The sequence below is a fragment of the Spermophilus citellus genome (assembly GCF_964194105.1).
Source record: "Spermophilus citellus genome assembly, chromosome: 3".
Lineage (NCBI taxonomy): Eukaryota > Metazoa > Chordata > Mammalia > Rodentia > Sciuridae > Spermophilus > Spermophilus citellus.
This window is the reverse complement of record NC_138184.1, coordinates 20434143-20460453: the sequence shown is the minus strand read 5'-3', so window position 1 is coordinate 20460453 and position 26311 is coordinate 20434143. Positions and strand designations below refer to the sequence as shown.

At 39.7% G+C, this 26311-nt stretch overlaps 1 protein-coding gene across 1 annotated transcript in view; it reads left to right on the top strand.

The window, feature by feature from the left end:
* Window positions 1–24533, top strand: part of LOC308643320 (uncharacterized protein) — a 35342-nt gene extending 10809 nt beyond the window's left edge. The window contains exons 6-11 of the mRNA XM_081283221.1: window positions 543–2862; window positions 4221–4228; window positions 6567–6973; window positions 9339–9554; window positions 10704–10848; window positions 14525–24533. Coding sequence (XP_081139347.1) covers window positions 543–2862; window positions 4221–4228; window positions 6567–6973; window positions 9339–9554; window positions 10704–10848; window positions 14525–15771 — 4343 coding nt within the window. The 3' untranslated portion in view covers window positions 15772–24533. The remainder of the gene's footprint in view (window positions 1–542; window positions 2863–4220; window positions 4229–6566; window positions 6974–9338; window positions 9555–10703; window positions 10849–14524) is intronic.
* Window positions 24534–26311: the final 1778 nt, after the last annotated feature.

The window sequence follows — 26311 nt, the reverse complement described above, 5'->3', positions numbered from 1 at the left end:
AGGGGTGTTGCATTTCTAACAACTAAAACACTCAAGGTCACTCCAAGTGAACTATGATGCATGAAATAATCATACAAGAGACAGAGATACCTTTTTCTTTGGGTCCTAATGGCTCCAAGGGGAGAAGCCATTCAAATGAGGCAATGGGTCAAGTTTCAGGGGTTGAGTCTAGCTTCTTGATGTCTGCTGTCAGCAGGCTGACTGAACATCTAGAAAGGCCACACCCAAAGGCAGAGCAAGAGAAGGGGACACACAAAGGGAGCTTCCATGGAACATTCTATCCTAAACAGGGCAAAGGGGTAGTATTACAAAAGAATAGGTGAGTGTAGCTCAACCCCATGGGTGACATGCCTACCACAGAGCTACACCCCTAACCCCTAGATGGATACTTTCTTTGCCCCAGTATTGGGAATCAAGGCCAGGGTCTCACACTTTCTAGACACTCACTCTATCACTAGAAACATGGTTTTAAGAAACTTGAAGATCCTATTCTCACAAATTTAGGAACCTGATAACATTTGTGTTTTAATTTCTTTTACCAGAATGGGAGACCATGACTGAAAATGAGGAGGTGACATCAAAGCCAAGTATTTCTCAAAGAGCAGATGCTCAGAAAGGAATATCAAAAAGACTTCAAGGCAGTGTTTCCCAGGTCCCTGGTTTTGAGGAAGAATGTGAATGGCAAGTTTTGGAAAGTCAGTGGGGAAATGAAACAGGAGAAAGGGTAGATGCAATGAAAAAAGGTTCCCTGTGTGAACAAGACAAGAAGAAAAGGATTTTACCAGAAAAACGGGGCCAGAAGTGGAAGGAATTTGGAGAAAGCTTGACTTTAGGTTCAGCTGTTTCTGAAAGTTTAATAGGTACTGAGGGAAAGAAGTACTATAAGTGTGACATATGTTGTAAACATTTAAATAAAATTTCACATCTCATAAACCATCGGAGAATCCATACTGGTGAGAAACCTCATAAATGTAAGGAGTGTGGAAAGGGCTTTATTCAGCGCTCAAGCCTTCTAATGCACCTTCGAAACCATTCTGGGGAGAAACCATATAAATGTAATGAATGTGGGAAAGCATTCTCTCAAAGTGCTTACCTTTTAAACCATCAGAGGATCCACACTGGGGAGAAACCTTATAAATGTAAGGAATGTGGAAAGGGCTTCTATAGGCATTCAGGCCTCATTATACATCTAAGACGCCATTCAGGGGAGAGACCTTACAAATGTAATGAGTGTGGGAAAGTTTTCTCTCAAAACGCTTACCTCATTGACCACCAGAGGCTCCATAAAGGAGAAGAACCTTATAAATGTAATAAATGCCAGAAAGCTTTCATTCTGAAGAAGAGCCTCATTCTGCACCAGAGAATTCACTCTGGGGAAAAACCCTATAAATGTGATGAATGTGGAAAAACCTTTGCTCAGACAACCTACCTTGTCGACCATCAGCGACTCCACAGTGCAGAGAACCCTTACAAGTGTAAAGAATGTGGGAAAGTTTTCATTCGAAGTAAAAGCCTCCTTTTACATCAGCGAGTCCACACAGAAAAGAAAACCTTTGGTTGTAAAAAATGTGGGAAAATTTTTAGTTCTAAGTCAAACCTCATTGACCACAAGCGGATGCACAGCAGAGAGAAACCTTACAAATGCACTGAATGTGGGAAAGCCTTCACTCAGAGTGCTTACCTTTTTGATCATCAGAGACTCCACAATGGAGAGAAGCCCTATGAATGTAATGAATGTGGAAAAGTTTTTATTCTGAAGAAGAGCCTCCTGTTACATCAAAGGTTCCACACTGGAGAGAATCTCTATGAATGTAAAGACTGTGGTAAGGTCTTTGGTTCTAACAGGAATCTCATTGACCATGAGAGACTCCACAATGGGGAGAAGCCATATGAATGTCGAGAATGTGGGAAAACCTTTATTATGAGCAAGAGTTTCATGGTCCACCAGAAACTTCATACACAGGAGAAAGCCTACAAATGTGAGGATTGTGGGAAGGCTTTCAGTTACAATTCAAGCCTGCTCGTACATCGAAGAATCCACACTGGAGAAAAGCCTTTTGAATGTAGTGAGTGTGGAAGAGCTTTCAGTTCCAACAGAAACCTCATTGAACATAAGAGAATCCACAGTGGTGAAAAACCCTATGAGTGTAATGAGTGTGGCAAGTGCTTCATCTTGAAAAAAAGCCTCATTGGACATCAGAGGATTCACACAAGGGAAAAATCTTATAAATGCAATGACTGTGGGAAAGTCTTTAGTTACCGCTCAAACCTGATAGCCCATCAGAGAATCCACACTGGTGAGAAGCCCTATGCATGTAATGAGTGTGGGAAAGGCTTCACCTACAACAGAAATCTTATTGAACATCAAAGAATTCACAGTGGGGAAAAAACATATGAATGTCATATCTGTAGAAAAGTTCTCACCTCTAGTAGAAATCTTATGGTACATCAAAGAATACACACTGGAGAGAAACCTTATAAATGTAATGAGTGTGGAAAAGACTTTAGTCAGAATAAAAACCTTGTTGTACATCAGAGAATGCATACTGGAGAGAAGCCTTATGAGTGTGAGAAATGTAGGAAATCTTTTACCTCCAAGAGGAATTTAGTTGGTCACCAGAGAATCCACACAGGGGAGAAACCCTATGGGTGTAATGATTGTAGCAAAGTTTTTAGACAAAGAAAAAACCTCACTGTACATCAGAAAGTTCATACAGAGGAAAAACCCTGTGAATGTGGTGAGGCTGAAAAGGAATTTTCTCAGACTTCAAAACTTCATTTTCAACAAAAAGTCCATACTGTGGAGGAATTCTCTTGGCTAAAAAATGCCAGTGAGTCTAAGATAGAGATTCAAAAAATCTAGTGGAGATCTGGCATTGTGGCTAAGTGGTAGAGTACTGCCTTGCATGTACAACCCCCAGCACTGCAAAAAAGAAAAAAAAAATAGTGTCATTTGTAAAATGGAATAGAATCCTATTTAACCGTTAGATGAATGATATATAGTTTCTATAAGAAAAAAATCATGACCATTTCTTATGAACAAGTGAAAGAAAGTTAGTCTAGACCTTCAAGTGTAGAAAAACATAATCCAAATTCTAGTTCAAGGATACTGTATTCCAGATCATTTATTATGACCTTGGAAATAGACCTTGGAGCAATTGAAGACAGAAGAAACTGGATTTGGGTCTTATAAGAGATAATGGTGCAGTTGTAAGTGATAGCAAAAATGTCTTTATTAAAGTGGACATTGTTTCTGAAAATATGTATATTATACAGTTTAAAGATAGCATCTCTGCTGCAGAATGTCTGTATAGACAGTAAAATGCAGACACTGAGATGTGGAATTCAGTGGGCAAGAGATTACCTGGCTCATCCTTAAGACTAGATGTAAAATTAGAAGAGCTAGGTTTGGATTCTCTTTCCCTTACTATGTTAATGTTAAGCCCACCTCTAAGCCTCAGAATGCCTACCTCACAGGGTTGTTGTGAGGAGTAAGTGAAAGGATGTTTATGAAACCATTTTACAATAAAGTTAGATGAGAGAGAGAGGTATGGCCAGAGTCTAGGACATGGCATAATCTAAGTTTGTTCATTAAGTCAATATTAGAATGAAGAGGATTCCATGAACCTCAAAGGTAGTCATTTTTATGAGGGGATGTATGACGGATAGCTAACTTTGGGATTTAGTACTCTAAAGACTTTTGAAAAATATAATTTTAAAATGTCTAAGGGAGTTAATGTATAAAATGTCTACTTTGTTTTTATGGAAAATATATTATGGCCAGCCATTAACAGTGATGCCAAGGAAAGCTATTTGTTTTTTGATCTTTGAATATGGAACTTAATAGAACATCAAAATTGAAGGACAGTCCTATGTTGCTTTTTCTTTTTATTGGGAGAAATACATAACCCCATTAGCTGAGCTGATGATCCTTGCCACAGCCATTTTCCATTGTAGTCAACATTTAATTGTTGCTGTCATGTGATAGATTGTCACTTACAAAAAGACTTTCTGTCCCAGCACTTAATTTACTATCTAAATTTTTACACAGCCAAGCCTTCAAGTTCTGATTTAGCCAATGCAGAATCCACTTCTAGGCAGCCACTGCGCTTTACTCCCTATGAACCAGTTGTTCATTCAGCTCGAGCCCTATTGTACATTTATTTGGGTTAATTCATTCTGTATTCCTATATTTTATCTTCTAATTCTCCAAATTCCAGTTTTGCAGGTAGAATGTAAATGTATATCAGGATGGTGTTTTCTAATACAAGCAATATCAGAGTGGTATGTTGATTATGACATGTTATTAATTCAACCCCAAAGCTCCTTTGAGGGCTGGTTCCTCATTATACTGAAATGTATACTGAAAACTGGAAGGGACCCATAGTTTGAACTCTTTAAGATCTGGATGAGTCAGGTTCTGCCACTTGCCTTGGACAAATCTCTTCACTTCTTGGAGACATGATTTCCACATCTGTCAAACAGGAGGAAAAATATCTACCTCACAAAGTTGTTATGAGGTAATGAGTATGAAAATTCTTCCTATTAATGCTATACAAGAATCACCATAGCTTATATAATAATTGCAAAAGGACATATTTTAACAAAGGAGAGAGCTAGCATTTACCTTGTAACCAAGTAAAAATACAATATAGCTAACTGAGCCCATATGATGTGCCTCCTCTTGTAGTGTAATAAGCCAAAAGATCTTTAGCCTGATTTTAATCAAGTTTTTTAAACCTAATTGGCAGTTTGTAGGAAATACAGAAAGCATAGGGATAATATAAAAGATGCCATAAGAAACAGAAAATTTCAGAACATGGGATATTAGAAAATTGCTCTGGATTCTTCAAAAAGTCATGATATAAAGGAAAGAAGAGTGATCATTAATGAAGCTATCCATAAGGGGAAAACCCCTCACAACTTTGAGAACTAGGATTAAGGAAAGAACTTGCAGATGTCATCAAGCTAAGCATGTTTTGTAAAAGGGGAAAATGATCAATCGGACCTCATCAAAATTAAGATAACTTTTCTCTACAAAGATACTTTTAAGGGGATGAAAAGACACTACAGACTGGGAGAGAACTATTTGCAAATCACATATCCATCAAAGGATTTGTATCTAGACTATATAAAGAACTCTGAAAACTTATTGATAAAAAAAAAAATTAGAAATGCACAAGATATCAACAGACATTTCACTGTAGTTGACAGATAAGCAAATGAAAAGATATTCGACATTATCCATTAGGGAAATGTAAATTAAAATCTTGAGATACTTCAATGCACCTATCAGAATTAGCAAACTTTTTAAAATAAAGTGATTACACCAGTTCTGACAAGGATGCCGAGAAACTGGATTTCATACATTTTTGGAAATGCAAAATGGCACAATCACTTTGGAAAACAGTTTGGCAGTTTCTTACAAAACCAAACATGCACTTAACTATATGCCTCAGTAATTCCATTCCCTAGCATTTGTCCCAGGAAATGAAAGCTTATGTTCACAAAGACTTGTACATAATGTTCATACAATCTATATTAATATTCAAAACCTTTAGGTATCAGGTGGTTAAAATAAACTATGGTATGTCTATACCATGGAGTACTTAGTACTTGGCAATAAGACAGATGACCTACAGCTTGTCACAACTAGAATGGATTTCTAGGGAATCCCATATATTAGGGATGGTGTGAGGGAGAGGATTGGGATGTAACTATAAAAAGGGTAGCACCAGGGAGGTTGGTGATGGAATAGTTGTGTAATAGTGGCAATTACACAAATCTCATGCAATACAATGACAAATGCATAGGCACGCACTGTACCAATATATGCTTGCCGATTTTGTCATTCTAATTACATAAGATGTAACCATTGGGGGGAAAGTCTTTGCAACTTCCTGTGGAATTGTCATTTTAACATAAAATATGAATACACAAAAGAGCCATAACTAAAAAACAGTGTTGTGAAACTGAATTGGAAAAAAAAAAAACCTTTGAAATGTGTTTCAGTACCTTAGGAGAAATTTGAATACTGACTGTATATTAAGTGGTTTTAGAATATTACTGTTTTCTTACGTGTGATGATGGTGGTGTTAGTTTGGAGAATATTCTTAAGGTATGCATGCTATTTGGAATGAAGCGCTTTGATGTTTACAGCTTTCTGAAAAGATAACCTTAAATAGAGATAAGGCAAACATAGCATAATGTTAATTGTTGAGCCCAGATGGAGGATACGGGTATTCTTTATATCATTCTCAACTTTTCTGTACCGTTTGATATTTTCAAAATAAAATGTTTTGGGGAAAATTATCCGGTATTTCTAGATTAATCTTTAAGCATCAGACTCCCGGGTGCCATCTTTGCACGAGCCACTTGCCCATCCTGGGAAGGTCCCATCGTTTCGTCCCAAAACAAAGGGCTTTAGAGCGCCCTTTCCCTGGTCGAGGACTGAGTTGGACGCCCATCGAGAAGAAGGCTCCTCCGAGATTCCTAGAGAGGCCGGCCTGGCGATCTGGGAGCCGGAAGCCCATCCCGAGGCACTTCCTGTCCGGTCATTGTTCTAGCGCCTGGAAGGGCAGGGGTCCTGCAGCGCCAGCTTCTTACTCTGAGTCGGTGCGCCGAGCTAGGCCTCTTCACTCCATATGGTGAGCGGATTTACGGGGTGGCCAGGGACCACGGGGAGCAGGGCGGTGCCCGGAACGGCGGTCCCGAAGCGGCCCAGGAGTCTTTGCCTCGGGATTTAGCCCCGGCAGTCCCAGAGCGGCTCCGCGCCCCTTCGCTTCGCCGTCCGTGTGGCCATCTGACGGGCGCCTGGGCAGGCAGAGGACCGAGGCGCACCGCCCAGGGGCCAGGAGGATCCCGGAGACCCGGAGCCAGGGCATACAGGTGGAGGGAACGGATTGCCACGTTCAGAATTGGAAAAAGGACATTAAAAAGGAAGCCTTTGATAGAGGGCTCTCTGTCGCCTTGGGTTGGGGGATCCATTTGAATCTTACCAGGAGTCTGATGACAGTAAGCGAAGTAGACAATTCTGTCTACAAAAGATGGGACGGTCTTCAAAGCCGTCCTTGAATGTTTTGGGGAAAATTATGAGGTAGAATTAAGCTAGTCATGAAAACCTCCAAATCTACTAGTCATGGATACCTTAAGCTTCACAATTAAGAATTGTCGTAGGAATGTAAGTATATTTCATTACTCTAGGAATTCAATTGTGCAAAAAATTGCCAGTAATTAACAGAAAAACGAATGTGATCATTTCAGCTGCAAAAGGGGATTTAGTAAAATTCAGCAAACCTTTTTTTTTTTTTTAGTAAAACTTCCAAAGAGAAATAGAAAAATATCATTCTCATATTTATCTAAAATAGTTCGCTATTTGACTCGCAGAAACAAAAACCCTGCTGGCTCATCTGTGGTCAAGGGGTCCTGCTAATTAGTCTCGGTGTGACTTGAGTTGATGTGGTGCTTCTGGAAAGCATTGAAAAAATGTTCCAACTACACAGTCCTCAAGATAGTGATCCCTCTCTTTATTCTAAAGGAATAATGGAGCAGAAGAAAAAACGTTGCCATAAACATTTCAAACGTTTTTGTAAGAGAATACACTGAAAACAGTTAAGACTCCTTTTACTAAAGGAATGGTTCATTAATGGGGTAAATTATAGTATAGCACTGATTCAGAATATTCTGCCAGAATGAGGCATGTGTGTACTGTGTATTGAAGGATCACCAATACTTATGAAATAAGGAGATTAGTTCAAAAGACAAATAGTGCAACTTGCTGAACAGTGTACAGTGAGTTTTAAAGTATGATTTAGAAAAATAAGCATCGAATGCACATATGAATGTAAATAACATAAAAAGGACTAGGATGTCCATTCAACTAATGACTAATTTCTGTGTGTACGTATGTATAAGGAATATATTTAGGGCTGGGGTTATGGCTCAGTGGTGGAGCACTTGCGTCATATGGGTGAGGTACTGGATTTGATCCTTAGCACCACAGAAAAATAAATAAATAAAGACATTGTGTCTATCTACAACTAAAAGAATTTTAAAAAGATGGGGGCCCTAAGAACTCAGGGAGACCCTGTCTCTAAATAAAATATAAAAAAGGGCTGGAGGATAGGGAGTTCAGTGATTAAGCCCCTGTGGGTTTAATCCCCAGTATAAAAAAAAAAAAAAAGAAATACATTTAATGTTTTATGTTTGTGAATAGGTCCTTTTCAATGAGAGTGAAAATTTGTCAATACCATAGATTATTTTTGCCTTGTCTTTTTTTTTGGGGGGGGGCAGTTGTTGCTCACTTTTTGTCCCGCAGTGCAGGGGATTCAACCCCACCCCTGTGTGTGCTAGGCAAGTGCTCTGGCCACTGAACTAAGTCCCCAATCTCAATACTGTAGGATATTGTGTAGGAAATCAAAATAAGCATGAACAATGACAATGGAAAATGATTTCTTTTTTTAAATCTTAAGACTAATACTTGGTCTTACTGACATTTGGAAAATGTAAAAAAACAAAAAGAACCTTGAAACAATTTGTAATTCCACCACCTGGAGCTATCCACCCACTTATTCCTAACATGATGTCTATATACTTCCAGTCGTTTGCTTGGCACTTCTTTCTCATGCTAATTTTTCATCCTTGACAATATAGAAACATTTGTGTTGTAATATTCCTATTTTTAAGACCACTGATAATAATTGTGAACATACCTGTCAAAAACAAAATGTTTATAAAGTCATAATTATTGTTAGTATGTTTGAAGATTTTCCCTTAAAAAAATTTTCAGTTTACAACACATGGTGATTATTCCTTTGGAGGTAGTCGAGTGAGTTTTCCTAATCATTCTATAGTTTAAAAGTTTTTATAATTAAAAAGTGAACCTTTAGTTAAAAAAAAATCAATGATTGATGTATTCAGCAATTTGCATTTACATATATATATATTTTTTTTAAAAAAATGTTTATTTTTTAGTTTTAGGTGGACACAATATCTTTATTTTTATGTGGTGCTGAGGATCGAACCCAGTGCCTCATGCATGCCAGGCCAGTGCGCCACCACTTGAGCCACATCCCGAGCCCCAACATATTTATATTTTAACTCTTTCCATCTATAGAAGTAGAATATTCTTTGCACTATAGTGATCACTGGCCAGTCATTGGTGAAATTGGCTTGGAGACTGAGTGGCATCCTGACAAATCTGTGCTCATTGCTAACAATGTTTTTCATTTCTCAGTTGACAGTACTCATCTTGGCCCTGAGAATAAAATCAAGAAGAAGCTTTTGAAACTTAAGAGATTAGATGGGGCTTGACCTCTGCTGGGCAACCCTAGTTATAGGAGTTGTTCTGCTGTGCAGAGAAGATGACTATGGAACTGAGAGAGGCCATGATTCCAGACCCTTGGGGCCCAGTGAAGGTGAAAAAGGAGGAGGAAGAGGAGGACAATTTCCTAAATCAGGAATCCAGCCAACAAGCACATTCTGAGAACTTCAAAGTCTGGGCCCCACATGAGGGGCCTCAGACAGGCCTTGATATATCCGAAGAGGAGGAAAAGGTAAATGATGACCTGGGAGGAAAGAAGGAGAGACCTTTCAGGAAAGGTTTCAGGAAAACTGCTTCTCTGCTTTAAAACACAGCATCTTATTTCCTAGCTAGGTTTCTGACCGTAAGTCCTTTGGAACATAATTGAGATGTTCCCTTCTGATTGATGCATTATTCAGTATTTTTTATAACCATGTAGTTCTCAAACTTTCCTATAAAGAACATGGGGAACTTTTATAAAATCTTTCTGGCCATGTTGTAGACTATTCTAAGGAAATCAGAATCTGGGGATAAGTTCTGGGTTTCTGTGTATTTAAGAACACTCCTCAGGTAATTCCAGTTGTATTTTGAAAGCTCTCAGTGCTTCTCAAACTTTAGTATGCATAGGAATCACTTGGGGTCTTACTAAAATGCTAATCCTGTTTCAGGAGGCCTGGGGTATGATCTGAGATTCTGTATTTCTCACAAGCTCCCATAGACCACGTTTTCAGTAATGAGGCTATAAATGATACTGTGTTCTTAATGTTTTTAAACACACCCATTACCAGCACTAGGCAAAGAAGGGCTGGAATGGTCCCAGAAAAGTTATATGAGAACACAATCAGGCTGGACACAGTGGTGTACACCTGTAATTCTGGTTTCTCAGGAGGTTGATGCAGTAGGATTGCAAGTTTGAGGCCAGCTAGAGTAAGTCAGTGAGACCTTGTTTCAAAAAAAAAAGGGGGGGCCGGCTGAGGAAATAGCTCAGTGATGGAGCACTTTCCTAGCATGTATGAGACCCTGGATTCCATCCCCAGTACTGCAAAAAAAAAGAAAAGAAAAGGAAAAAAAAATATGATTAGAACCTTGATTCTTTGATCTTTAGGACCCAGAAAAGTCTCCTTTGAAAAACACCCTCATGTGCTCTCTTGTCACATACTCATTGGTAAGTTAGGTTTGGCTGCTGGAGTGAGTGATGGGATGAAATCAAAGTAGCAAATTTGTTTCTTTGTCTCTCACCTTGGGGAAGAGGAAGATTCTGGCTTCCTTTCGGTTTTGTTTTGTTTTTTTTTTTTTAAGTGGTTTTTGACCTCCAGAAATAGATGATTGTGTATGCATCCTCAAAGCTACAATCACAGTATTCCTACCATCAATCCCTTCATAAATGCCTGCTTGTCTATAGGATCCGAATATGTTCTGGGATATGGCAGTAGTCCTAAAAGCAACACAAGAGGCCCCTGCTGCTGCACCACTTGGCAGTTACTCATTACCAAGGACTCTGGCCAAGAGGGAGATACTGGAGACTCATGAGAACCTGAACTCTCTGGGTAAGGTTTAAACTCCCTTATTCAGATTCTGACCATTGGGGTTTAGAATCTTTTCAAGAGTGTGGGTGGGTATCTGGTTTCTCCGTGTGAGCAACAAGAGTATTGAGGTGTTGAAAGTGCTAAGGAGAGCTGGAGAGGATAGCTGAGAGATGCCTGTGCAGTTATCTTAGGAAATGTCTTATTTGCACACAATCTGAAGATACCAGACAGACATAAATTCTGAATTCTCCTTTTAATTATATTTATTGCTCAGTGAGTTTCATATCTATGCATATGCATAGACATGTGTTTTCTTCATATTTTTTATGGTTATTATAGGTTGGTGAGCCTGCAGAAGAAGCTAGCAAAGGTAGAAAAGGTCAACTTTTGTGCTGATTTTGAAAAAATGTCCTGGAGATGTTCTGTTTTCATAGATCTTTGTGCAAATTCTGGAGGATTTTGAACAGCTGTGTCAACCATAATTATGGTCAAAACTAGGTCTTTGTGGAGGATACTGATGGCTTATCACCTGGTTCTCTCCAAACTGGACTCAGCAAAGGGTAGTATTTTCTAAATGTCTTTGTGTGTGTGTGCGTGTATGTGTGTGTGCGTGCTCGCTAAAAACAAATACCTTTAACATATGAAGAGCTATTATAAACCATTAGTATGAAAAAAAAAAATTGCTGGGCACAGTGGTATACACCTGTAATCCCAGCATCTAGGGAGGCTGAAGCAGGAGGATTGCGAGTTCAAAGCCACTCTCAGCAAAAGCAAGGCACTAAGCAACTCAGTGAGACCCTGTCTCTAAATAAAATACAAAATAGGGCTGTAGATGTGGCTCAGTGATTAAGTGCCCCTGAGTTCAATCCCTGGTGCCCTCCCCTCCGTCCCCAAAAAAGAATGAAAAAAACTGCCCTATTTAAAAATAGCTGTGCTGGGCACAGTGGCACATGCTTCTAATCCCAGCAATTTGGGAAGCTGATTCAGGAAGATGGCAAGTTTGAGGCCATTCTGGGTAATTTAGTGCAAACCGATCTCAAAATAAAAATTGAAAAAGGCCTGAGGGTGTAGGTCATTGGTAAAGTGCCTCTGGGTTCAGTACCAGTACCCCTGTCCTCCCCAAAAGGAAAAATAATTAATTAAAAATAGTTATAATGCATATGGATATTATTCTTCCAAAATAACAAAAATATTTAAGAAGTAGATGAAAACATTTAACTTTGTTGATTGTAAAAAGAAAAGACTAATTAAAACAATGAGACATTGCCTTCATTTATCAAATAAATGTCATGACTGTGACAGAAGCTAGCCTGTGGAGGAGTGATGTGTAACTAAGGGCTCATGGCTACCACAGTTTTGACCCAGAGTTGCATAAGCAATCACCTGGATGGCTTTCAGGTCCCTAGATACTCATGTTTTATGTGTCTGTCTGATAGAGACCAATATCTGAACATTTTAAACCCATTCTCCTCCCTAGACAATTCCTCAGGCATTTGCAGACCAAGTTGTTTTCTTAAACCAAGGCTGTGGAAACAGTTCAAATCTCCACCTTTCTTTTTCTTGTCTTCAATTATTCCCTACACTCTCAGCATTATCCATACTTCCTGCTTTCTGTTCCATTCTTTCTGGTGTATTCCCCCATATGTCTATTCTGTCTTGCTTTATTATCTGTTCATAGTGGGCTCCAAGAGCTGCACTCATTCATCAGGAACAGCCAGTTTTCCTTCTCTGCCTCTTTACCCCAAGACTATTCCCACCCAAGACTTACCATTTTGTGCTACAGACCATTTCCAGAGCTGCAAGTAATAGCAGGAACACCAAGCTCTAGGAATTGTTAGAGAGACCTGAATGTAGTTGTTGCCCTGCCTCTAGTAATTCTGATCTTGATTAAGTCCCCTTGGGACCTGTGTTTCCTATTCTACAAACTAGGGTACATTGATTGAATAAGGTACAGGGTTTGTTAAAGGCCTACTTCCTGGGTGATGGGCAGTAAAATAAGGGCTGGGGAAACAGAATTAAATAAGACACAGTCTTATGCCTTTTTAGTTCCCACACAATTGAAGAAGAACATTTGCATCTCAATGATAAAGTTGAGCTTCCCTAATCCAAAATTCCAAAATACTCCAAAATCCAAAACTTTTTGAGTACTAGCATGACAAACAGAAAATTTACACTTTCCTCCTATGACTCGTTCTAGTCAAAACACAGGTATGGTAAAAAATGTACAAAATTACCTTCATACCATGTGTATAAGGTGTATATGAGCCATAAGTGAATTCCAAGTTTATACGTTGGTCCCATCTAAGATATCTCATTTTGTGTGTGTGTGTGTGTGTGTGTGTGCGCGCGCACACGTGCATGTCTCTAAATAATCTAAAATCTGAAAAACCAAATCACTTTGGGTCATAAGCATTTTGGATAAGGAATGTTCAACCTATGATATACAAAATATTTTGGAAGTGATCACTGGGTTTTAAATGTCTCAGTTTTAATTAATGTTGAATTAAAGTTTATTCCCTTAAAAACCATTTTTTACACCTTTAAACATAACTTACTGTACTTTCATCTGTACATTTAAAAGTACTTTTATAAAAGTGAGAACACTTATACTTTTTCCTTAATTCATGTTCAGTTAAGTTTCAAGTTTTATAGATTATATATTTCTAAACAGTTAACTCCACCGGAATGTCAGCTTTCCTTGATGAAATACTAAGCTGTTCCTTGATACAAGGAACATAATAAAGGTTTACTATGTTCAATTTCTTCTTTAATCCTTCCTACTGTAGCTGATTGTCATCATAGCAGCTCCCATCCCTTAAGGGTTCATCTTTCCTCCTGGCCCCTAACAGCACCATCCATCAGACTGAAAGTCACTGCAGACATCAGAATACTTGATGTGTCCCATGTACTGTTCTGAGCAGTTGACAGAGTAATTGCATTAATCCAATCATAGCCTTTTGAGGTAGATAGTATTATTATCCCTGTTTTAGATATTAGGACACTGAGGAACAAAGAAGTTAACTAGCCCAAAGTCGTAGCTAGTTAATAGTAGAGTAGGGATTTGAAACCAGGCGGTCTGGCTCCAGAGTCCATGTTTTTAACCTCTGAGCTATACAGCCTCTTCATGTTTCAGATGCTATTGACTTCTTTGGACTTCTTGACATCCAGCGTGACCTTTCTGTCCATGTTTACTCTGTCTATGATATTCACCATCCTCACACGGTAAGGCTCAACTTGGTAGTTTTTTGTTCACAGGGGGAGATTGTATCTAATCAAATGGTGAATTGGGAGCAAATGCACACCAGTAGCTCAGGTAAAAGGCAAGCTTAGGGAGAGGCTGGTGTCCTTCATAACTAGTCTTAGTGTGAGATCCATACAAAATTACCTTCATGCCGGTGTACAAAGGGGTCTGAAGTGCATGGGCTTCTCTGTTATGAGGCAGTGGGTTAATATCTCATGGAGGTAAGTGGAAAAGCCAAAAAGAGCATGAGTGAGCACATTCAGTGCCAGGTATGGGGCAGAACATGGTCCCTGCAGAAGAATCTACAGCGGAGGAGTAACATGAAGGGATTCCTTCCTTTAATGAAGCAAATTTGTAAAGGTTCTGAAGTCATATGCTTCCTGGCCTTTTTGACTTGATATTTTTTTATCTAGGCCAGACTAAGCTAACATTTGTATTTTTCTTTTTTCATTTCAGATGCTGAAACCAAGAATCTACAGTTATTTGTTCCAAAATCTGAGATATGTGATGAAACTGAAAAACCCCTTGTAGTGTCAGGAAGAATCCAGAAAGTTGACACTCAAGGACCTGAATTAAGAGAATCATGTGAAACAGGAAACATGGAAAAGAGGCAGAAAATAAAGAAGGAAAAGAAAGATTTCAGACAAGTGACAGTGGAGGATTGTCACTTACCTGAAAACTTCAAAGAAGAGAAAGACCAAAAATGTAAGAAATCTGGGGGTAAATATAGCCTTAGTTCTGGCTGTATGAAAAATCAGAAAATCCAGCCCGGGCAGAAGCCTTTTACATGTAGCGTATGTGGGAAAGGCTTTAGTCAGAGTGCAAACCTTGTCGTGCATCAGCGAATCCACACTGGGGAGAAGCCCTTTGAGTGCCATGAGTGTGGGAAGGCCTTCATCCAGAGTGCAAACCTTGTTGTACATCAGAGAATCCACACTGGACAGAAACCTTACGTTTGTGCAAAATGTGGGAAAGCTTTCACTCAGAGTTCAAATCTGACTGTCCACCAAAAAATTCACTCTTTAGAAAAAACCTTTAAGTGCAGTGAATGTGAGAAAGCCTTCAGTTACAGCTCGCAGCTTGCCCGGCACCAGAAAGTCCACATTACGGAAAAGTGTTATGAATGCAATGAATGTGGAAAGACATTTACGCGGAGCTCAAACCTCATTGTCCACCAGAGGATCCACACTGGGGAGAAGCCCTTTGCTTGTAATGACTGTGGCAAAGCCTTCACCCAGAGTGCAAATCTTATCGTCCATCAGCGAAGCCATACTGGTGAGAAGCCATATGAGTGTAAAGAGTGTGGGAAAGCCTTCAGTTGTTTTTCACACCTTATTGTGCACCAGAGAATTCACACTGCAGAGAAACCTTATGACTGCAGTGAATGTGGGAAAGCCTTCAGTCAGCTCTCTTGCCTTATTGTCCACCAGAGAATTCACAGTGGAGATCTTCCTTATGTGTGTAATGAGTGTGGGAAGGCCTTCACGTGTAGTTCCTATCTACTTATTCATCAGAGAATACATAATGGGGAAAAACCTTACACATGTAACGAGTGTGGCAAGGCCTTCAGGCAGAGGTCAAGCCTTACTGTGCATCAGAGAACCCACACTGGGGAGAAGCCCTACGAATGTGAGAAGTGCGGTGCGGCTTTCATTTCGAACTCACACCTCATGCGACACCACAGAACCCATCTTGTTGAATAAGAAAGGGTGAGGAAGACATTTAGCGGCTGGTCATAACATGCTACCTGCCAAGTTAGACACCTCTTTGCGATTTTCTTTCTCCTTTGTAAAAACAAGTTACAGTTTTCAGGAAGGCAGCACAAATAAGCATTTCGGAGGTTACTTACTTACAGAAACTAAGCAAAAGAAAACTAAGCACCTAAAGGCAAGGGCTCTGTCCTAAGCAGTCATGTTTTCTGAAATGGAATGTGGCTTTTTTAGGAATGGGTCGTATAAAGCTAGTTGATAACAAGCCTATTTTGGGAAAGGTCTTTTTTGCTTAATTTTGTTTTTTAAAACTGGTATTTGCTTGAGCAACAGGAAGGTGGTTTTCCTTGTTTGAATTCTGGAGCTTTGACCTTTGTATTATAGTATTCTGGGTTAAGTGATAACTAGTTAAGGAAGGAAACCATTTGGGGTAGGCATTCAACAACAACTCATCTATGAATATAAGCTTTACGCTCCCTAGGTAATTAAAAAAAAAAAACAATCTACAGCACTAAAATGAACAGAAATATAAAACATTTGTTGTCTATGCCTCCTTCTCCTGAACCTTGGTATAGTAAAGCTCTGGGGACTTCCTATGAGTCTGTTCTGACCATTCCCCAGTCTGCAAGGCCAGGTGCTCAAGGAATGATGGAGACAACACACAGCTACATTCATTTGCTAAGGTTGACAACTCCTTTCAAACAGTTCCACCAGCCCTCTAATTCCCATTGTATTCCTTTTAGGTGAGATGCAAATAGCATGCCCTTTCTCTGATAGAGAAGTCAAAGAATAAAGCTTGCCTAGAGATATGTCCCAGTTGCTTCTGCTTTTATTCTGCTCAAGCCCAGCCAGGATCTCAGTATGGGTTTCATTCTCACATTCTGGATGGTATTTAGAAGAAATGGTAAACTCTTCTAATTCTGACAAGACCAAAGAGGGGAGTGAATGGAGAGGGAGGAGGCACAGTGGGATTCCTAAAATGTTAATTTGGTTCTTAAGAAGTTCAGAAGTGTTGGAATGTGAAAACTTCTAGAAGGTTGAAGAAACTGGCTCAGGTAAGATATCTTTGTTGCTGTTCAGCCTCGATTCCTGGAAAAATGATTTATAAAACTATGCAATAGAGTTCTGTAATATCATTGCCTTGTATTTATATAAAACTTCATTGTTGTTTGCCTTCATGTATAGTATGATACCTGTCAGTGATTTCATGTTTTCCCATAGACCATTGTCATCCTTAGAACACTGCAGAAGTGTTTTCTCATTTACTTGAAAGTGGTCATATAACATGAGGCCAAGTAAGAAGTGACCACCTATAACCAATCCTGGGACCTGCTGCTCTCCTAACCATCTTAACCTTCATCCAGACCTGTGAGGGAGCCTGAGAAAGGGTATGTAGTCTCATTTTTGGGTGAAGAAACTGAAGTGATAGATTTTGGGGTGTGTTTTTGGTGATGTGACCAAGAGTAGCGAATCTAGTACTAGAATTTTGGTCTCTTGATTTCTGGGTCTGTCTCCTGACGCCATTCCAGTGACATTCCAGTAGTGTATATTATAAACACTGAGCCTGGTGATAAGCAGTCTGGTGCAACTCTCTGAAGAAGTTCCATGCTTAAGACTAAATAATATAAATCACATAGTGTTTTCTAATTTACAGAGCATTTTCATATACAAAAGAAAGTTTATTGTTTTTCTCTTTCAAGAAATCTTTTGTGAAAGTACATGCACCGTTGTTTCCCACTTTCACTCTAGAGATACAAATACAAGAAATAAAAAGAATTCAAAAATAGGAATAAAAAATACTCATGTCCTTACTGACCCTAACGGTGACTGTTCCTGCTCTCTGTCTAGGAGCAGACCCCCAAGGATAAACCAAGTTTCTTTGCTGAGATTAGGAACAAGTTAGTTTTTTTCCCCCTGCCTGATCAGGAAGCTCAGAATGTCAAGAAAGCTAGTCTGTGGGTTTGAGATGGCTTTGTGAACTTGACCCAAGAGACCAAAGGGTACTTTATGACCATTAAGACAAGTTCAAATCCTCTATTCATGGATGATTGTAATATCCTGGCTAAAGATTTCCATTCTTGGGTGGAAAGTCACCCAAGTGATTCTGATGCAGAGGTAGGTTTGGCAATCACTGACTCAGCTTGAAATAAAGCAATGGTTTTCAACCTTGGTCTCATGTTAGAATCACCCAGCATACTTTAAAAACTTGCCATGTCCATGCCTCATTATTTTTTAAAACCCCGGAGGGGAATGCGGTGTGCTGTCAAAGTTAGGAGCTACTACAGGCATATAATGTATGATCAAAGGTGGAAAGGAGGCTCCAGTGTAAGGATCTGCATGTACAGTGTTAGCAAAACAGAACACTTACTCTGCATTAGCTCGATTAGGTGTCCTTCAGTGCCCCTGCCAAACTTCAGTTGCTTGGATTATGTGACCTTATTTGTATTTAAGAGAATATACCAAACTTTTTTATTTATATGTGAAAACCAAGCGTTGCATAACACATTTTTATGTATATATTATGACTTCTTATGCTTCTGCTTAAATTTCATGTTCAGATCTGGCTTTCCACAATCCCACATCCAGATTCAAGACCTTCAATCCTACCCAAATGGTGTGAGCCAAGTAGATTACTAACAACAACTCTTCCCAATTTACTTATAACTTTCAAAATAAATTATAACCTGCAATTTTCCTTACAGTTTCTAATAGGGGAAGAATGATCACCCTTTGTTGTTGAAATTGGCTTAGGTTTTTCTCTTCCCTTCTCCATTAGCTGGTCTTGTTAGAAGTGGTTGAGAATTCCAAAGTTCCATTTCCCAAAGTTGTTAAGAGTTATCATACTTTAATTATTAAAAGCTCTGTTCCTTGTCTGGTGATTGGCATGAAGATTGAGCAAGAGGCTCTTCATGGAGGAACACACATGTAGTCCCACTACTTGGAAACCTAGAGGCAAGAGGATTGCAAGTTCATAGCTAGCCCAGGCAATTTAATGAGACTTGTCTCAAAATAAAAAATAAAAAGAGCTGGGGCTGTAAGTTAGTGCTGGAGCACTCCTGGGTTCAATCCCAGTACTGCAAAAACAAACAAAAAGCCAGGAAATCTGTCACAAAGGAGACCAATAGATGTGTCTTAAGTGGAGCACAATGATGAAAGACTGATAATGAAATCACTAAAGGTAGTTTGAGAGCCCAGGAGAAAGACTTCGACAGCCCCTAACATGCATACGCATATGCACGTACATTTACTCTCAGGATCATTAACCATGGATTCTTCCAGGCTCCAGAAGAGGTCTTTGTTCTGAGTCTCCTTCCCTGCCTAGACAGTTATCCCTCTCTTACATCTGACAGTTCACTTGTTCCCTCATCCAGTGTGCCTAACCTTCATGCAGTTGCAGCTCCTTTGAGAATCTCATGAAGGTTGTGAATACTTTCCCTTAAGAAATGCTTGTTGGGGCTGGGGATGTGGCTCAAGCGGTAGCTCGCTCGCCTGGCATGCGTGCGGCCCGGGTTCAGTCCTCAGCACCACATACCAACAAAGATGTTGTGTCTGCCGAGAACTAAAAAATAATAAATATTTAAAAAAAAATTCTAAAAAAAAAAAAAGAAAAGAAATGCTTGTTGAACTTCATGTTCTTTTGTAGTGTCATGCAGGCTCCCTGAAGGAAATCCATGGATCTGTAGGGCTTAACATAGCACCTGAAGTTGCACTGCATAATCACCTGTGTGGCTTTTTAAAACGGAGGTCAGATTATGGTTATCTCTTAAGACTGTTGCCAAATACAGCCTTTAAATCTTGCTTCTCCCAATTTCCTCCCTGTGGCGTTACATCCGCTACTTGGAGCACCCAGATGAAATTCTCAGGAGACATTCTGGTTTCCTATGTATCACTTGTTCATTAAGAAAATAGTGTGTGTCCTTTGACATACCTTCAGAAGATCCTGGAGTGCCAAAGCAAATAAGGTCTACTAACCCTGGTGTGTCTCGTGAAAAATGTCAGGTTACTGTGACATCATTTATTGAGCCCCTCATAATCTCTTTCCAGCCTTATCTCTGTATGTCCCTCATACCTTTTATTAAAGCCTAGAGGCATTTGCTTGCTCTTCTCTGTGCCTTTGCTCACACCTTCCACAGTGCCTCTAACACCCTACCACCTCTTTTTCCTATCCAATTCCTCCTGCTTCCCTAAGATTTGGTTCAGTTCCCCATCACTGGGAAACCTTTGACTGTCTGTGGACAAGGGCATGTGAAATATATTTAGAAGTACAAAAAAACATGATATGGTGGTATGTGTCCAGATTTTACGTTTTTTTTTCATACCTTTATTTCACTTATTTATTGTTTTATGTGGTGCTGAGTATCAAACCCAGGGTCCCAAACGTGAGTTGAGCGCACCACCACTGAGCCACAACGATAGCCCAAATTTTAAGTTTTAAAGAGAAAAAAACCTCTGCTCAGCGGATCAAGAATCTGAGGCAGGGCTGGGGCTGTGGCTCAGTGGTAGCCGGCTTGCCTAGCATGTGGGAGGCACTGGGTTCGATCCTCAGCACCACATACAAATAAATAAAATAAAAGGTCTATCAACAACTAAAAAATATTTAAAAAAAAAAGAGTGTGAGGCAGTAGGATTGCAATCTCATAGTCAGTTTCAAAAATTTAGAAAGGCCCTAAGCAACTTGGAAAGACCCTGTCTCAAAATAAAAATTAAAAAGGGCTGGGGATGTGGCTCAGTGGTTAAGGGTTAGTGTTCCTGGGTTCAATCCCTGGTTTTAAAAAAATTTTTTTTTTGGATTTAAAATTGTATGTGTAGTACACTTCTCAACATCTGTTATTACTTATACTGACTAAATACTATTAAAAGTATTTAGACACATTACCTGAATGAAATACAAGAAAACATAAGTGGTTCAGTGACTTTTTTCACAGCCATACAGATGGTAAATTTTAGAGGGTAGAATCAAACATAGGTCCCTGGATAACAGAAGTATGGGTAATTAAACAGTTTTTTAAAAAGTAATTTCCATATTTTCTATAAGAAACAACTTTATAGTCAAGAAAAATAAATTATTATATTTACATATTTAATTTTATTGCATTAATTGTGAACTATCTCAGTTCCCCATTGCATTCAATGTTGGATGTACTCTTCCCTTCTTTCCTCTTCTTCCTTACTTCTGACATTGTCAAGTCTGATAATTCTAAAGTACTGTTCTGTAACCATATTCTTTTATGCTTTGATTTGTCTAAAAGTTAAAAATAAGAAGTATGAATGTTACTATGATCATGTGAATATTATTCAATCTAGACCTTTGTATTTCTTTTTGGGGCAACTTTTTGTTTTCACTGAAATTTCTAGTTGACTTTCTTTTTACTTTGTACTGTTTGCTTTCAGCACATCTTCAGTCATTTACAAATTTTCCAATCAATTAGATATATCTCTTAAGTACCCCCCCCCCCACGTTCCTCCTGTTTATTTCCCTTCTAGGTGGTACCTCACACCTCCTGCTGTAGTTTGGCATGGATGCCCTCTTTGCTTACCATCTTCTACTAGGCTCCATTGTTTCTTGAATTCCTTATCATCCTGTCTTTACTCCCTCATTTCATTGCAGCACATCTTCAAGTAATTTTGCAAAGAGTATACGGAAGGCAAAGCTGTTGAGTCCTTGTCCATATCAGACTTCTAAGACCTCATGCTTGATTGGTAGTTTGACTGAATCTTGGATTTTAGGTAGAAAAATTCCTCAGAAGTGGTCATAACATCACTGACTTAGAGCATCCACTATTGCTAATGAGAGGTCTGAGTCCAGCCTGATTCTCATTCCCTGGAGAATCAATGGTATTTATAGTATAGTGATCTGTTCCCACACTCCCATGCCTCAAAATTTTAGTCTTATCTTTTCCTTGGTGTATTCAGTTCCCTAATGCATTGAGAAATTTTAATATAGTAACTTGGGTACTTCTCTTAGAAGACTTCTTGTTATTTACATGATAATTCCCTCTTCACATTTTTTTTTTTCCTGTTTTTACTCCTTGTGGATTCCTGTCAATAAAATGTTGGACCTTTTGGATTGATCCTCACTGCTTCCTTTGTTTCCACATCCTTGTCTTGTGCCACTTTCTGGGGGCATACCTTGAGTATTTTTCAGCATTTAAGACTTTTTTTTTTTTTAGTTGGACACAATGCCTTTATTGTATTTATTTTTATGTGGTGCTAGGATTGAACCCAGTGCCTCATATGTGCTAGACGAGTGCTCTACTGCTGAGCCACAACCCCAGCCCCAGCATTTAAGATTTTTTTAAAAATGTTTATGTCAATAAGTTAAATTCCTAAGAGCCTTTTCTCTTTCTTTCCTTTGTTTTTTGGTAACATGCTGATCTCATTTTAGAGAACCTTTCAAATTTCTCTAAGGTTTTTTTGTTTTCTTTGGCAGCATTAGGGATTAAACCCATTTCTTGGTCATGCCAGGCAAATGCTCTACCACTAAGATATACCCCCTAGTCCCTCTCTGAGTATTCTAATTAGAAGGGTTTTCTTAAAAGTCTTTTCTGTCACTTGTACCCACTTTATGTACCTTCCCCTGAGTCCTTTTTTTGTTTAGTTTACTCTCATTGGGGATTTTCATTATGTATGTTCTGGTACTTACTGATATACACATATTCTCTCATGTGCATGTGTCAGAAGTTCAATTGAAGAGTTGGGGCTGGGGCTTAGTGGTAGAGTGCCTGCCTTGCACCTGTGAGGCATGATCTTCAGCATGACATAAAGATATTGTGTCTATCTATAACCAAAAAAAAAAAAAAAAAAAAAAGTTCAGTTGAAAGCTAGGCATGGTGACACACATCTGTAATCAGCTACCTGGGAGGCTGAGACAGGAAAATTGCTTGAGTCCAGAAATTCAAAGCCAGCCTGGGCAAGACCCCATCTAAGCATTAGAAAAAAAAAAAAAGCCAATTGAGACCTCTGTAGAAGTAGGATTTACCCACTAAATAAAGGCTTTCTTTTAGAGTGACTGATAAAGAGCAAACTATTTCCCTGGAGACCTGTAAATACCAGAATGCAGAATCTTTTGCTTGGAGTACTTACATTTCCTTGGCAAAAAAATCTTCTGATATTTTTTGTGTGTGATTCAAATGTTACTAAGTGCTTCTCTTGAAATGGGAGAAAAGGGAGTCATGTTATTATAACAAACTTCCAGGTAATCCCACTTCTTCCTTGTGGCCTTCCTTCTCTGAGGTTTGGCAGGCTTGATCACCTATCTCCTTCATTTTATCACCCTCAGCAAGAATAATGATAACGAGAAGATAGTCACAGTAACAGTAAATGAATAATACAAGGTATAAAAATTCTACAGAGCTGTTTTCTAAAATGTGCATGCATAGAAAAGACTGAAAGGATAGATTGGTTAGATGGTTAGATTTTTTTCCTGCATGGTCTTTCCTATAGTGAGCCAGAATGACTTTCATTATTGGGAAGGAAAAGGTTTAATAAAAGGTAAAGAACATAGCTTCTTCAGAGTGGTGAGATTTTCTTGAGCATGGGCTGGAGTGTGAAGAACAACAGAATAATAAAGAGTGTGGATTCATAAGGTCCCCAATTACCAAATACCTAATGCCTGGGGAAGCTCAGCAAGGAATATGTTTGTGACATTCTGGCTTGGGCATGGAGACTGGCCTGAGAAAGGGGAAGGGATTCCTATAAACTGTATTGGCAGGATTTTTTGTTTCACCCCGGGCCCTCACATTTCAAGAAAAACCATTGAATTCTGACCTAGCTACTTTTGTCCTAGAGACAAAAGGGAAAGGGACAGATTGATGTTTTGAAGATAAAATGAGCAGAACTTAGGAGGCATAGAAGATCCAGCATCCAATTTCCAAATTAGAACCTGGGTGCAGACCTAGTACATAACAAAAATGGGGCCATGCCCAGGTCTGAGAAGCCATGGTTGGTCTCTCTGGAGCTGCCCTGTGTTTACAGAGAAGGACTTAGGAGTAAAGGAAGAGGTAACCCAAGTCCTGACAGGCCACCTGGCTACCCCAACCCATCTCAAATGTCTTGTCTTCTTGGTTGCCTTTGATCTCATTGGTATTTTCCCTCCAGGGACTTGGGCACCCTTGAGGTAAGTCAGCCTGCTGAGCCAAAAGAAAGTTTGTAAGCATCAATTAGGTGAGGGGGTGTTCCTGAGTGCCAGACACCATTCTCAATGTTAAATGTGCTTTATTTCATCTAATCCTCACCTGAGGAGGGAAGTTGTCTTACCATCCTCATTTCAAAGCCTTTAGTCAGAGTCAGAATTAGAACGACTCTGACACCGAAGCCTGTGCCCCTTTCCCACACTGACTTAGAAGTTCGCCAGGGTCTCCAGTCCTCAACTAGTAGTCCTCTGTCATAAGTACAGCTGGGCATGGTGGCACTCACCTGTAATCCCAGCAACTCCAGTGACTGAGGCAGGAGGATCACAAGTTTAAGGTCAGTGTCCTAGTGAAACCCTAACTTAAAAGTGAAAAGTGGAGTGTAGAGTTGTAGCTCAGTGGTAGAGCACTCACCTAGCATGCATGAGGCACTGGGTTCAATCCTCAGCACCACATAAAAATAAAGATAGTGTGTCTACCCAAAACTAAAAATAAATATTAAAAAAAATGAAAAGTGCTGGGGACATAACTTGGTGGTAAAGTGTTCTGGCTTCAATCCCCAGCACCAAAAAAATTAAAACAAGTGAAAGTGTAATGCTTGCCTATGGTAAAAAGATCAATGGTACAAAAGAATAAAAGAAAAGTAAGATTCCTTCCCAGTCCAGACAATTGGTCTCCTATCCCAGAGATAACCATTGTTAAATTTCTTGAGCATCCCTCCAGGGATTGGCCATGACCATGTGTTTACTGTGTTTAGTAGTCCCTTTAAAGATCGCAAATGGGAGCTTAGGTTGCATAATGTCTATAATTTGCTTTTTACATTTAACATGTCTTGGAGATGGTTTGTTATTGGCCTATATAATCTACCTCATTCTTATTTTCATTATTATGTGATGTTCCAATTATGGTTTGGATATCCCATTATTCATATAGAGTGCTCAGTTGTTGGTAGGTTCTTTTCTGTCTTTTGCTCTTACAAAAAATACTGTGCTGAATATCCCTGCATACTGTCATTGGTATGTGTGGGACTTATCTGCAGGGTAAATTGTTAGAAGGGCAGGTGCATTTGGTATTTCAATAGAAATTGGGAATGCAGTTCCCAATTAAGTATATGAAAATCCCCAGTTTCTGAGTCCTCTATGAGAGTATTGTCTTATCTCATAAATGAAAGATGCTCTTGTGTTTTAATTTGCATTTAGTTACAAGTGAATTTAGTTATCATATCCCATGTTTGAAACCCATATGTGTATTTCTTTTTCTATGAATTGCTTACTTCTGCTCTTTAGCAGTTTTTCTTGTTGTTGGTCCTTTTAAAGACTGCTTTGTACAAGTTCTCTATATAGTAAAGAAATTACTCTTACCTGGTGTATGTGTCACTGATATTTTTCTCTGGTTTATTGGGCAGATGGTGTAGCTCAATCTTAGGGGCTTGCCTAGCACATCAAAGCCCTGGGTTGCATCCGAGCACTGCACACAAAAAAAGGTTTAATGTCAAATCAAAGACTTACTTTCTCAGGGTGATACATTCCACCGAGACTTCGTCTGATCCTTTAATAAGTCTACCAGGAAATCAGTGGAGTAAGAACTGAGGTATTCTCAGCCTCCTCCCACCTCTCAGGGATGCAGCAAGAGAAAGAGTAGGACCAAAAAGATGCAGCTGGCTCCCTAGAGCTGCCAGCCAGAAGCTTACAGTTGCCCTCCCATACGGGCTCATGGAGCCATGGATGCACTTGCAGGCCACGTGCAGCACAGGTGAGCCTGAGGTGTGGAGGGGAGGGAAGGGGAGGGAGGAGGCTGCACCTTGCAGAGGTTGGGGATAGAGTGGGGAGGAGTGTTGGGGATGGGGCCATGTAGGGGAAGAATAGAGACTTGGGATAAGATGTAGCATCTTGGAGGAGTGGCTAGGTGATGGGAAGAGGAAGAAGGGAAAACGGCAGCTTCCTCTGGGACTTGGGTCCTATCCAGCAGCTTTCTCTGGCCTTGGGTCAGCGGGGCATGAACCAGGCCATCCTGCTGAGGGCAAGATTGTTCTTTCAAACCTCATGGTGGGAACTAGGGCATTGTGGGATAGCCCTGCTCCTTACCTCCAATCAGGAAAAATCCCTAACCTGTTTGACTGGGATGCAATAAGGGCTGTAAACTTTCACAGCCATTATAAGGCTCCCTGTTGCACAGGCCTGCCATTTGCCTGCTGGAGTCAGGGTAGGCATGGATAAAAGAAACCAAGCCTTACCTGACTGGGAGAACATTTTTTACTTCCAAAGTGTAATGTGAGTGCAGTTACTGCCAATTGCCTTAGATCTGGGCCTCCATGTCCTTGAGAGGGCTACTGAGCTGCTACTCCTTCTAGAGCCTAAGCAGAGGCCTTGGCTGATGAGGGGATAAGAAAGAGGTCATGGAGGGGA